This window comes from Ammospiza nelsoni, chromosome 2 (assembly GCF_027579445.1).
Source record: "Ammospiza nelsoni isolate bAmmNel1 chromosome 2, bAmmNel1.pri, whole genome shotgun sequence".
NCBI lineage: Eukaryota > Metazoa > Chordata > Aves > Passeriformes > Passerellidae > Ammospiza > Ammospiza nelsoni.
Window position 1 is genome coordinate 19,357,537 of NC_080634.1, and position 13,681 is coordinate 19,371,217.

Consider the following 13,681-nt stretch of genomic DNA (forward strand, 5'->3'; position numbering starts at 1 on the left):
GAATGAAATATGCTATGCAGTCTATTTGGATTTTCACTTGATGTTTATTTCTGTAAGTGCTTATTTTTTCTACATCTGCTTTCAGTTATGCCTGATTATGTCAAGTATTTTCTCTCATATTTGTCAGCTTGGACTTTTTTATTCCTCTTCATGAACCTGAAAGGCAATTGAGATAGTATGCAACTGTTAAAAATAGAAATGTCAAGAGGTTTTAGTGTAAGTTCACAAGTAAGTGACAAAAGCTGCACTAATGCTTCTGTTCCCTGGTATTACCAGTTTGTATCTGAAATAGACTAGCAGCAGTCTGGCCAACATTTACCATCTTATTCCAGCTAACAGTGCAGGCATCCTGTCCTTGTTCTAGATTGTATAGATCCTTTTGATGGCAAAGGACTTCTACAACCCTTTTTAATTGATGATAATGCTCTGAATGACACACACTCCCCAGAGTATCCAGGAAATGGGTACTCATAGCAGTAGACAAAGTATTTCTAATGCTGTAGGATTAAAGTAGTCTCTGCAGTGCCCTTCTCTCCCCAGAGGAGATGTTGTGATTTTTGGGACAACAGTCTCCACCTGAATGTGTTTCCTGGCAGCTCCTACAGTTGCTGCCACAAGACCCTTCTTGTGGAGCTGCCACCGCTGCGTGCACCACTGAGCTCATCTTTTGGCAACACTCTGCTCCATTGCCAGAGCTGCAGTTGGTGTTGGCAAACAGCATCTGACTAGTAAAAACAGGCATCCACTTTTCTGTGACTTCTGCATTTTTGAAGCAGAAAGAGGTTACCAGTAAGGTCCAGGAAATAAACAGCAACCTTAACAGTATTTTAAAAGAGAAATTATTCTCATGGTGTACAGTGTTTATTTGATGCCATGGCTTTGTGAATCTTTAAATGAGTTTATAGTGGTTTTGATTTCTTTTTTTTTTCTGTAGGGGTAGAATAATTTAGAAAAATCTGTGGAAATTTTTTATCCTTAAAAGCTGCAAATCTTTAGAGGTTCCATTGCAGTACTGCTTCCATTGTACATAAATGTGTGATGAACCAGATATTCAGGTAGTTTTAATGTGTCTTTTCCCTGGATGGTGGAGCAGCAGTAATTTATATATGTCAAAGGTAATTTCATTAGGCCAATACAAAAGCAGAAATTAAGAGTGTAAAGGCATTTTTCCCTTTCTTAGCTTGGGAGCTATCATCTCCATAAAACATATGTGATGTTAAGCATGGAAGTTTGTTAAACTTGCAAATGAAATAGATTTAGCAATGACCCAGCTCCTCTTTCTATCATTCCTAAAAGTGACAACCTCACTCTTCTTTGCCCTGTTTGCCACAAGGCAACCATAGATAAGTTTGCTTTCAGTTCCAGACTAAGTTCTTAAGTGCCTCCTAGTTTCATTAACATTCTGCTACCATTCAGTTCAAGTGCAAAACACCACAAATATATTTCTAATCACAAATTACTTCCCAGCACCTAAGTGTCTAATCACCAATATTTTCTTTTCTTTTCATCCAGCTCTTCCAATCAATAAAAGTTCATTGAAAGAGCAGTGTTAAAATATCTAATGTGGTGATACCCAGGCTCTATTACATACATAGAAATCTCCATCATCAGGGAAAGAAGAAGGTGGAGTCTTTTAATATCCCTTGCAAAAAGAAACCCCAAAACCCAAAACAAACCCACCAAACCACCAATTCTGCTTCTGCTGCTGAGAACAGAGGTTAAATGACAACAAAAATACAGAAAATATATTTTGTGTAAGGGTCAGATTGCTGTCCTACAGGGTTAAGTTAATATTAAAATAAAGGGCAGAGCGAAACAAAACAAACGTAGAAACCCAAGAATTTATCCTTGTCTACACGACTTTCAGAGATGTAACAGATACAGAGGACCCACTATTGTCTGTTAAACACTCACATCTACCCCATACATATGACCATACCTTTTTCATGCCAATGTCTCTTGACTTGCTCCTCAGCTTATTAACTTGAGATTCAGCTATTTCAGCCCTTTCTTCAGCATCATCCAGATCATGTTGCTGTTTTCTGTACTTAGAGAGGTACAGATTGGCTTGAGCTTCCTGTTGAGAAAAAAGAGTGCAGCTGATTTCCTCCTGTCCACATGAAACAAAGCTTTTAATTTCAAGTGGGATGGAAAGTGCTCAGCATGAGTAGGTAACAGCTGTATGGGCACCACTTGCCTCCTGCAGAACTGAGATTGTTGTTTTACAGAGTTGGTATTTCTAGTGGCATTTTCCATGTTAAGTGAACTAAGAGGCTCTTAATGTGTCTTCTGAGGGGCTAGGAGGGGCTGAGGGCTGTTTGTTCCCTTCCTCCCCTTCTCTTGCAAATTATACTGCAATCTTAGGATAAAATGGAATACTTTTTCTTAAATATAATCAACGCATATGCTGTATATTTTACTTTATGTATAATACAAATACAGTTTTATATGCAGGGCTTATATAGATATGAAAATAATTATTTATGGGCACAAAATGTGTCTTTGTACTAGAAATTTCTATGGATAAAACATTGTAGGTTTAGAACAATACATATCTCAGAGGTAAAAAGGTCCAGATAGTTACTTACAGCTTCCTCTGCTTGGTGCTTGTAACTCTTCACTTTTAATTGTAGCTTGTCAATCAGATCCTGCATCCTGGCAAGATTCTTCTTATCTTCTTCTGACTGTATCAAAACACCATTAATTGTGTTGATAGAGTAAAAAGGCTTAAAGCATCTACCACAATACAATAATTACGGATGCCATATTTTAGAAACTTATAGCTCAAAGCACAAACTAGCCATGTCCAAATTTCTACATCGTCATTGAAGAAGTGTGTGTAGGGGTGAAAGCTGAGACTACCCTTCCCATGTATAGATGTATATACATTTTATATAAATGTATAGAAAGATATATATGTGCACACACTTTTAGAGGTGTGCAGATACACACAGGCAGAGTTCCTTGCTCGGGGGTGAGGAGCATGCTTGTCATTATAAAGCATGTCATTATATATTGAAGCAGATATGGGAGAGCCTAGAACTGTGTAATTTGCATAATTTGAAGTTTGATTCGCAGGCATTTCTGGTTAAAAAAGCTGTCATGCTCCACAAGCAGAGGGACCAGCTAATTCTGCCTGCACACTGCATTAAAGAAAACAACCTTCAGCTGATACAAAAGTCAAAGTAAAACAACAGGTAGGAGGCTAAATAATCTCCTAAGGCAGATGGATGGGTTTATCTTCTTAACACTGTTCAAAGAAAAAGGGTAAGTAAGTGCTCTGTGCTGCAGGCCTTTTTTGAAGGCCAAGCAGCATGAGCAGCTGTTAGCAAGCCTGCAGGAGGCTCAAGACTAGACCCTGCTGCTCAGTAATAGAGGCCTAGGACTCAGCAACCCTACGCTGAGCAGGGCATTAGAGCCACTGAGTCCTTCTGGCTCCTTTTAGCAACAGCAGGACAGCTGAGAGGGAGCTGGGCTCTTTCTTCCCTTGCATTGTAAACAGTCTACACTGAAGCCTGTTCCATATTAATACTGTGCTAAAAATGTCCAAATCCCAGCAACAGAGGCTTTCTAACATTAGTTACTGCAAATCAGGCAAGAGGATGATGATCACTGGCGCAGGATGCCCAGAGAAGCTGTGGATGCTCCATGCCTGGAAGTGTTCAAGGCCAGGTTGGGTGGGGCTCTGAGCAGCCTGGTGTAGTGGAAGGTGTCCCTGCACATGGCAGGGGCATTGGAATGATATGATCTCCAAAGACCCTTCCAACCCAAAGCATTCTGTGATGGAAGCTGTAGGGAGACGTTCCTCCTGTGTCTAAAGCTTCCAGCAATCAGAAAGCTCTGACTAAGGCCATCCATCCTCCTTCACTGTAACCTTGAGGCTATTAGTGATGTGTTTTGCCAGTTGCCTGGTGGTTACTGCATACCTGGTAAGTCAGTTCCTTTATGCGTCTCTCGAACTTGCGGGCTCCTTTTTGGGCATCTGAATTGCGACGGAGTTCAGCCTCAAGTTCATTCTCCAGCTCACGAACCTGCAAAAAAGGAAAACCCCTTGCCATTATGCTACATATATGTAAAGCAGTACATAATTTGGTTCACAGTTCAAGAAATGCTAGGTATCTCCATAGGGTCAAATTTCAGGAAGTGATCAAAATGTCACCTTTGCACTCTGTTTTTTCATAAAAGTATTCCAGCTGCACCATCAGTCAGAGGTGCAGACATGTGCAAAGGCCAAAAATGTTTAACCAAAGCAAGCGTTGAGAGACACTTTTGCTGTTTTTAAGTGCTGGGGCTTTTAATTATTTTTTAATCAAGGGCTTTGTTTATCTGCTGGTCAGCAGCTCATAGCTGGATAATGAAGGGGAAGCATGTCTCCAAGAACTGCTCACCTGCATTTTGTGAAACAGAGGAAAGTGTCCATACTACCCTTTCTTGGCCTCTGTGAACTTATCAGGCAGCACTAGGCTACAGCTGTGGTGCCAATTCTATAAGCAGAAGGCAGTGGTCTGAAGTTGGAGCACAAACTTACTCTGGATTCCAGTTTTTGGATCTGCTTCTTGCCACCTTTCAGAGCTATTTGTTCTGCTTCATCCAGTCGCTTCTGGAGGTCTTTAATGGTTTGCTCCATGTTCTTCTTCATTCTCTCTAAATGAGCACTAGTGTCCTGCTCTTTTTTGAGCTCCTCAGCCATCATTGCTGCCTGGAAAACAACCACATTTAACAGGAAATCCTGTATGCTGTTGCATTATGATTTAGAATAAATGGTGGAAGATCAGTCCTGAGCTATCCCTTATTTGGATTATTCACTCTAGCCAAAGCTCCACAGAATACTTTCTGTGTGCATACCTTGCCTGGACAGAGAAAATGGAAGGATAGAAAAACCTTGGAGTCCTTTTTCCCCCTCCCTGTTCTAATGCTTTATTTAAGATTCCACCTCTCCCTCTTTCTTGTTTTCTTTATCCCTGTGCTTTACCACTGGGGTTCTTGTTTACAATGCCTACAAGTAAGCCTGTGACATTCACTATACTACAGTGTCCTTAGATGCTGTGGTATGAAAAGAAGTGAGCAGGGAACCAGCCTACTTACATCTGTGATTGCTTTCTTGGCTTTTTCTTCTGCATTCCGGCACTCCTGGAGTGATTCTTCCACTTCATTCTGCATCTGGGAAATGTCACCCTCCAGCTTCTTCTTTTGATTGATCAGGCTTGTGTTCTTTCATTAAGTTTTCCCCAAATGAATAGTGGAAAAGGAGGAAAAGTGATGATTAGAGACAATTCCTCTAAATACCATAGCACACCAAGGCTTCCTGATTTTTGCCACTTCTGGATTACTCAGAGCAATATTTGGGAATGGAGACACAGGTATGAGGTAAGGGCTGCCTTGACCAGCATAGGTAGCTTCAAACTGAAGAAATATTAAAAATACTCTCAAAGCTGTAAATATTCAGATTTTGATTCAGATAAAATAATGAACAATAGGCTGAGATAGAAGAATTAATAAGGCTGTTCATTTTGGTAAATTAATGATCCTTAATCAGCCAGTGAGGTGAATAAAACAACATCACCAATGGAGACAACACTGGAGAAAACACTGCAAAACATTGCCAGCCTGTAGCACATTTTCATTTCTTTGTGACCATTATTTGATGAAGAGAAGCTTTGGTTTTTAGTAAAAATACTGTCAAGTCAGGACATGCCCCTCCATGGCACCCTAGAAATGGCAGTATCCACCTGGACAACATCCAAAGGCTGATCTCAGTGGAGACCTGCAGGCACAGAGGGCACTTTGCTGCAGGTGGGCTCCTGTGGTTTCCTGCCCTGCATTATCTCCCTATCGTGAGAGTCCAGCCCTGGTTTTTCACTGCTGAGTAACATCACAAAAGCAGTGCCTGCATTGTTCTCCAGAGAAACGCCTCACTGTCCAGGATACAGCTTAACTAAAGCAGGAAACTGGTTTTACTGCAGGGAAGAATAAAAAAGTCAAATTTACTCTTTTTATTTTCCATCAGTGTTTTTTCTGGAAGCTGTTTAAAGCAGTCGGATGAATCATCTGTTCCAGCTAACTTGGAGTCAGGTGGCACATCCCCAGAGTGACTTAACTCCTCTGCCTCTGGAGGGATGCCAGGGTGTGTCTGACTTGTGGTGGCCATGGACAAACAGTGTCAGTGAGGAGCAGAGAAGGCTCAGGTTAACCAGTGAGGGAGAGGGCACATAAAAAGCCAACCTGACTGTGAAGCAGGTTCACACGTTCAGTGGCTTCCAGCAGTTCATGTTCTGCCAGCTTCCTTGCCCGTTCAGTCTGGTCCAGCAAAGCCCTCAGCTCATCCAGCTCTGACTGGAGAAGGTTGTTTCTCCTATCAGAGACTGCCAGCTGCTCCTTCAGATCTTCATTCACATGTCCTGAGTCATCCAGCTGCACCTGAAGATCCTAAAATAAAGCAACACAACCCCATTTCAAGCCTGTGTCCTTGTATCAGAGAAGCAGATTGCAGCAGCTACCTGGGATCAACCTCAAGAATTTCAGTGCTTTTTAAATTTATTATATTTTTATTTTATTTCCAAACCATAAGCTGAATAGCTTTTGTGGTACGTGGTGCAACGAAGGAAAAAATATCTGTGTTCTCAAATCTCTAAGAGCTGGTGGTTCTGGAAGAGGAGACAACAGAAGAGGTGCCTTGGCAAGAAACACTTTTTTTTTTTTTAAGCTATTACAAATGTTTACACAAACAACAAAGCTAAATATACACACAGTCCCTGTACTCCAAAGAACCCACTTGCTCTCTGCTTCTTTTAAAAGCCTTGCAAGCTCACAAGAAAATCACAGGTTTTCAATTCCTCATGCTGTAGCTTTCTGCCCCTGCAAGAGGCTGCAACCAGCAAGGGTTTTATGACTGGATCTTGTCTAGCTTGTATGCATGTCTGAGAGGAAATCCACATTTTAGTATTCTCTTATGCTAGACATGATCACCAAGGCTTTCCCTTTGCATTGTTGGGAGCAGCTTCTCTCCTAATTACCATCACCACTGGTGGTTTGGTCTGTACCAAGGGAACCCAGCCTATCAGAACTGCTGGATGCTTGGGGGGTACCAGTACCTTAATTTGTGTCTGCAAGACTCTTGCTGACTTGGATGCCTCTGCAGCATGCCTGTTAGCATGGCTGAGCTGGATTTCCATCTCATTGAGGTCCCCTTCCATCTTCTTCTTAAGCCGGATGGCCTCATTTCTGCTGCGGGCTTCAGAGTCCAGGGTGGACTGCAGTGAGTCTATGGCACGTTGCTGGTTTCTCCTGAAAAGGACACGAAGGGTGAATGGAATGATTTTCCTCTCTGTTCAGGGACACAGAAGTACTTGCAGCAGTACTTTACTTTCTGAAGTATCTGCCCTCCAGAAATAGTGTATTTCTGACTTGTGACATAGGTAGCACACTTACATAGCATGCATAGTTTGCAGTGCCTCACTGCTGTGTAACTGGCTGGTGTGCTTCACACCCTCAGCTGACTCCTGATCTGTAAGCACCTCTAACATCCTTCTCTGTGTTTCCTTTGGCAGTACTGGAGCAATGAGTGATCTCACAGCTCTTGCAAACACAAGCAAGTATGGATTTGAACTGGACAAGAGACACTTCCAGCCCAACAGTCACTTCGTAAAATGTTTACTGAATAATTTCCTGGAATGATTTACATCTCAGCCTTTTGCTGAAGGCATTAGTGAAGGGGATTTATCCATCTGAAGTTAGGTTGCTATGTTCTAAGCTCTAGGTGCTCTTTATAGTAAATGGCATGTAGATAATTGTAGTAAAAGCTACAATTTATTGTATCTTAAAATAGATGTCGAAAAAACTTTTCTTGTGCTAATTTTAAGGGGAATGATTCATTCATACAAATCTATGTTACGGACATCTAAATTTAGAAGTGATTAAACCCACCAGCCTGGTCCCCCTGGGAAAGGCAGCTTAATGTCAATTTAAAGACAAAGCAGATACAAACAGCCTGATTTTCTTGGTTCTGTAACAGAGAAATCCTACAATGAAAGTTTTGCTCTCTTACAACCAGAAAGTTACTCAAAGCACAGAATATTACACACATGGAAACATTTATTTCACTGCTGGCCAAGTTCTGCTGAAAGTGTAGGAATTCTGGGAAATCACCAAGTCAACAAGATAAAACTTGAGAGCTTTGTTGCTTCAGCAAGATATTGAACTGTGCCCAAGATTCCCAGAAATCAACACAGAACGTCTGCTGAACACTCATTGGGAAGCTGAAGCAAAATGCACTGAGTAGCACAGCTTGTCCTGAGATCTCTGCAATCCAGACATCTGCAGGACACCAGAAGGTAAAAGGGCCAAAATATTCTTGGTTTTGAAGCAACTAACATATCAATCCCTCTGGGTATGCTGGCCATGGTGGGCCTTGGACTTCCCCTTCCCTACCCTTTAGCCTATCAATAACCAATAACATGATTCTTGAATTAATGACATTACAACACTGACTAATTCAAGGCCAAAGTTTGCTGAGTAACTGCACAAACACATAGGCTAGCACAGCCTCCTCTTAAGGGTATAACTCTTTAGACTTGCTTTTCTGCTGGGTGGGAGGGGAGAGACAAAAGACCCATCCTTCTCTCACCTAATTGCTTTCCATTTTTTCCTATTTATCCATCTTACCTGCAAGTTCCTCTCCTGTTTCATTCACACTTTCTACATGTCTGCAATTCTCACTGCTTACCCAAATGGTGTACACATAATACAAGCTCCTCACTCAGTGTAGCTGTAATTGCATAAATTAACTAAATGCCCTCAGATGACATGGGTTTGAGCACCACTGCAGCAAGTACTGCTGATTTTGCCTGGGGGTCCCCTTGGGAGGCAGCCATCCCACACAGGATTAGGAGATCCTGTGTGGATCTGTAGACCTACTTACCTCCATACTGTCAACATACAGAGTTAGTGGCCCTGGTCTGCTGTAAATTGATTATGCCATCCAGTTTTTTACAGCTGCAGTGTGTTATGCATGATGGGTTTAATGGTACACTGTCAGAGACTGATCTGACGGGAATATTTGAAGTGAGCAAGGGAAATGTGGCAGGGCTAGCCTTTGGCAGATAGTCAGAGGTTTCTGCTATGGACAGTATCTGCCTATGCTGGCATAACTACCTGTGGTGTGCTTAACTGCCTTGGGTCCTGAGAATAGTTCCAGTCTTTTCAGACTTTTCCCTTAAACATGCTGCTTCCTGCACAGTACCTTATATTTTCCATTTCTTCCTCCTTTTCTGTCAGTTTCCTTTCAAACTCTGCTTTCACCTGAGACAATTCAAGCTGAAAACGAAGGGTCTTACTTTCTTCATGTTCCAAAGCTCCCTGAAATAGAAAACACCAAGAGCTTGCAAACCAGGAATTGATTTTTTTCCCCCCAAACTACAAACAGCAGCACAAACATGATCCCTTCACACTTCTCTTCCTATTTCCTCCTCCTCTCTCTAGGCAAGGGCACAAGTAGCTTACATGGCAAAACAACGCATTTATTTGCCTTCTAATGCAACATGACAGCTGGAAAACTGAGCAGCAAGATCCTCAGAGAACAAATTGTTAAACAGTCCACAGCTCACAAAAAACCACCCAAACAACACCCCAACACTTCAGCTCTGTCTGCATGGTTTTGACATCAACAGATGTTCCCTGCTCCACACCTCTGTACAGATACTCTGGAAATTCACAGGCTTGTAAGGGACAGGGATAAGCTAAAACAAGATTGTTGTTGGGAGAGTGAAGGCATCCACACATCCATCCCCTCCCGCTCACAAAAATCTCTGCAAATCACAAAGTGTTGGAAACTTCCCAGTTACATAATCTTATTAGGCAAGATGACTTCAAGGAAAGAAATAACAGACATCAGCTCTATATGACAAAATGCAAAAACTTTCTGTTCGTTCTTTCCAATTAACATGAAGACAAGTCTGTGAAACAGGAGTGATTTGTTCCTGTCTTTATTCCCGCATTTCTCTCACATATAGAAGTGTATAGAACTACTAAGCAGTAGTTAACAGCCCATAAAGAAATAACAAGGCCTCTGGCTTTCAGGTCTCACATAAGCCAGGCTCAGTGTCATTCTGTCTCCCTGCTGCTCTCGCTGAACAGGAATGGAAGCACAGAACTGAACATCATATTCTGGGAGGTGTTCTCTGAAGGGTGGAACTGCACAAGCTTAGCACAAGCTTAGCTAGTCTTCCATCAAGAGTATAGGGAAACAGAATGAGGATTGTGAAAACAAAGCTGTACAAAATCCCTGCTGATCTCCAGCCAACATGCAGCAGGTCAGTCAAATACACACATCATGACCAGGAGCCACAACATATTAGTGAAAAAGGCACATGGAAATTCTTTCTCATCAGCAGTGACTGCCAGAGGCCTAAATTCACAAGAAAGGGAGAAAATCTGCATTCATCCATTTCTTTCACATTAAGAGTAAGATACATCATCACTTTTGTTAGTTCCTAGTACCACTGACTTTTAGAAAGCCATTCCACACAGTCCAGGAAAGTAAACTGTGCCCCTTAGATCCCTCAAAAACTGATATATTCTTCCCAGCAAGGGAAGCTTTTTGACAGAGTATATAATCATTCTCCACATCTCAGACCTGTGGAAGGAAGACATGCTCTGGGAAAGTAGGGCAGATAGAAATGATGGAAAATCCTGATAAAGACACCCTTTTCCCTTGAGCTTTCTTTCCTTACCTCTGCTTCTTCCAGAGCCAGCTGAACTTCTGACTTCTCTTGTTCAACCTGCTTCTTGATTTTTTCTATTTCATGGAGGCTCTTGTTTCCTTCACTAATCTGATTGGTCAGATCAGAAATCTCCTCTGAAACAGAAGAGGAATGGATGGATTTAGCAAACAGAGAGTTTGGAACATCCTGCAATTCATGGAGTGTGAATAGAGGACCTATGCCTCAAACTGCTACCTCAGGGGCTCCTCTGTACAAGAGCCCTGCCTTACTTTCACTTACAGCAAGATTTTTTTCCTGAACAACTTGAAGGCTCAGCTTTTGTTGTGAATGCTTTTTTAAGTGGCTATAGTGATTTAGTTTTTATCTATGATCTGCAGGTTAGGAACACCATGCTCTGCTGTTTAGGCTTCATCCACTGCACCTCTATCATCTTTCTTGTTCCTCCCTTGAGACTGCCTCCTCTGCCAGTGAGTTTCATTGACAGGGGGGCAAAGGGAGGCCTTCTCTGCTCTGGCCATACCAGTCTCCATGTGCAAAAACATTCACTGGCAGCACCAGTGTCTCAAATGACATCAGAAAGCTCCTCTCAGGATGAGACAAATGTCTTTCCTCACAGATGCTGCAGGGCACCTGCATCTCTCCAGCCATCTGCTGTGATGTGGCTCTTGCACTGGCTGTGGGACCTGAATGAAGCCTACCTTGGAGGTTCTTGTTTTCCCTTTTCAAAGTCTCCAGGTGGTCCAATGTCTCCTCATAGGCATTCTTCAGCTTGAAGAGCTCAGTGCTGAGGCCACGGGCCTCCTTCTGCGAAGCCTCCAGCTCTGCCTGTGACTCCTCGTACTTCTGCTTCCAGTCACTGATGATCTTGTCAAAACCACGCTGCTTCTTGTCCAGCGAGGCAGCTGCTGAGTTGGCCTTCTCCAGGTCAATCATCATGTCTTCCAGCTCATTCTGCAGCCTGTGCTTTGTCTTTTCCAGAGAGGAGCACTTGGCATTGGCTGCCTCAATTGCTTCCTCAGCCTCTTGCAGGCGAGCAGCGAGCTTCTTCCTACCAGGTGGGAAGACACAGTGAGATGACCAAGTGTCACTGTGGCCTGTTATTCAGAAAAACTGACACCAAAGCAATAATTCAAGCAATAATTAATCAGTTCTTAAAGGGAAAACAGGGAGGGGGTGAGGATGAGGAAGGGGCAAGGGGAAGAGGAACAGAGAGGGAAGTTGAGCCTCTAGAGAGAAGGGGCTATGATGGGAAAAAACAGGTTAAATTACAAATACTGGTATGTGGCAAAACATTATGTTGTGTGTGTCTGTGCATATTTGAAATTGAACTTCTGAACTCTCAGGCACCAGCTAGCTACTTACTAGCTGTAACCAGTACAGGCTGGTTGTAAATTTTTTATAAGACCTGCTCTAAATGACAGTGTCATTTTCCTCCAATTAAGAGATATGAGACAACCACCAGTTAGGAGGCTGGTCATGCCCTGGGCTTTTGTTCATAGACTATTTAGATTGAGAAAATAGGGAGTCCTGGCAAGAAGAGGTGCTGGAAAGAAAGGATGGCCTAGAAAGAGGATTGTGGAGATACTACGTTAGGAAAATATGCTGAAAGTGTGGTAAGATCCTGCAGATCGGAGATGTGCAGAGGTAGAAGTTGGAGAAATTCAGAGACCTTGCCCAGCAACCTGAGCCTGGTAACTGGGAGCAGCTGTACAGTGTGAACCAACATGACTTTCTGCCCTACTTTCCCAGGGCAGCTGTCATCTCCCAGTGGGAAGGGGAAATCAAGACCAAGGAAACATAGTCCTGGGCTGGGGCAATGTAAGAGAGTGTGGCATAACTAAGTAGGACTATCTAATTTTGTTGGCTCTCAAATTAACCCCTGTATCCACAGCCACTGCTCCAGAGACAAGCACTCAGCAGAAACATTGACCTGCCCAGCAATAAGAAGAAGAGAAGGACAGCCCCAAATTACAGCATTGAGTCAGAGGGACTTTCCAACCAGGAAATTTTCCAACCCTATTTCCTTAGCACACAATAAGACCCGGTTCCACCAGTCAAGGGCACGCTGAAGCCCTCGTAACTCACTTGGCATCTTCCAGCTCCTCAGTTCTCTGAATGGCATCAGTCTCATACTTTGTTCTCCACTGTGCCACTTCTGCATTTCCCTTGGAGAGAGCCCGCTGCAGCTCTGCCTTGGCTTCCTGCTCCTCCTCATACTGCTCCCGCAAGAGATCACAGTCATGCCTGGCTGCTTGCAGGGCATGAGCCAGGGCATTTTTGGACTGCAGGGATAGAAAGGCCATAACATTCCAATGTTACCTACAGCAAAACCAAAACAAACAGCCCCTAGAAATTCAAATGGAAGCTTAAGCTTCTTTTTTCCTTTTTGCCTCTGTCTTTGACAGTCCAGGTCAAGTGAGGTGAAAATTGTTTGAAGTTATCCCTAAGTGGTGACATGAGGAGAAAGACATCAAGACTGAGGATAATTTAACAACTTTGGAGAAACAACCCAAACTTTTAACATGTAAGATCTGAGATTTTGGCTGTCTTCCTGGGTAAGTTTCGTTTAGCATTTATGTATGCCAATGATTTTCCCAAACTTTTCTCTAGTGACATGCCTCAGTCAGGGGCAGGAACTTAGATCAGCACAATTAGTAGCAATCACTGTCACACCTATGCCTCATTTCAGCTTTTATCAAGGCTACATGAATATGAACACTTTTTGCCATTCCATTTCAAGGAATGGGACACAGATAAAGCATTACCTTGGTTTCCTCTTCTAGCTGTCTCTTAAGTTCTTCAATCTGTTGTGTAAAGGATGTTTTTCCCCGGGACAGCTGACTTATCAGTGACTCCTTCTCTTCGAGTTGTCTAGTAAACTCACCTGCCACAAGATTTGACAAACAAATAAACAAACAAACAAAAAAAGAGCAAGATGATGAAATGACAAAGTTGCAGTCAAA

At 42.7% G+C, this 13,681-nt stretch overlaps 1 protein-coding gene across 1 annotated transcript in view; it reads right to left on the reverse strand.

Moving 5' to 3' along the window:
* Window positions 1-24: 24 nt before the first annotated feature.
* Window positions 25-13,681, reverse strand: part of MYH15 (myosin heavy chain 15) — a 45,815-nt gene continuing 32,158 nt past the window's right edge. Inside the window, exons 31-43 of the mRNA XM_059466931.1 lie at window positions 13,484-13,602; window positions 12,804-13,000; window positions 11,417-11,766; window positions 10,728-10,852; window positions 9,239-9,354; window positions 7,092-7,284; window positions 6,223-6,426; window positions 5,086-5,211; window positions 4,529-4,699; window positions 3,927-4,031; window positions 2,589-2,684; window positions 1,940-2,077; window positions 25-156 (exon numbers count right to left, since the gene is read on the reverse strand). Of these exons, the coding sequence (XP_059322914.1) occupies window positions 139-156; window positions 1,940-2,077; window positions 2,589-2,684; window positions 3,927-4,031; window positions 4,529-4,699; window positions 5,086-5,211; window positions 6,223-6,426; window positions 7,092-7,284; window positions 9,239-9,354; window positions 10,728-10,852; window positions 11,417-11,766; window positions 12,804-13,000; window positions 13,484-13,602 (1,958 nt within the window). The 3' untranslated portion in view covers window positions 25-138. The remainder of the gene's footprint in view (window positions 157-1,939; window positions 2,078-2,588; window positions 2,685-3,926; window positions 4,032-4,528; window positions 4,700-5,085; window positions 5,212-6,222; window positions 6,427-7,091; window positions 7,285-9,238; window positions 9,355-10,727; window positions 10,853-11,416; window positions 11,767-12,803; window positions 13,001-13,483; window positions 13,603-13,681) is intronic.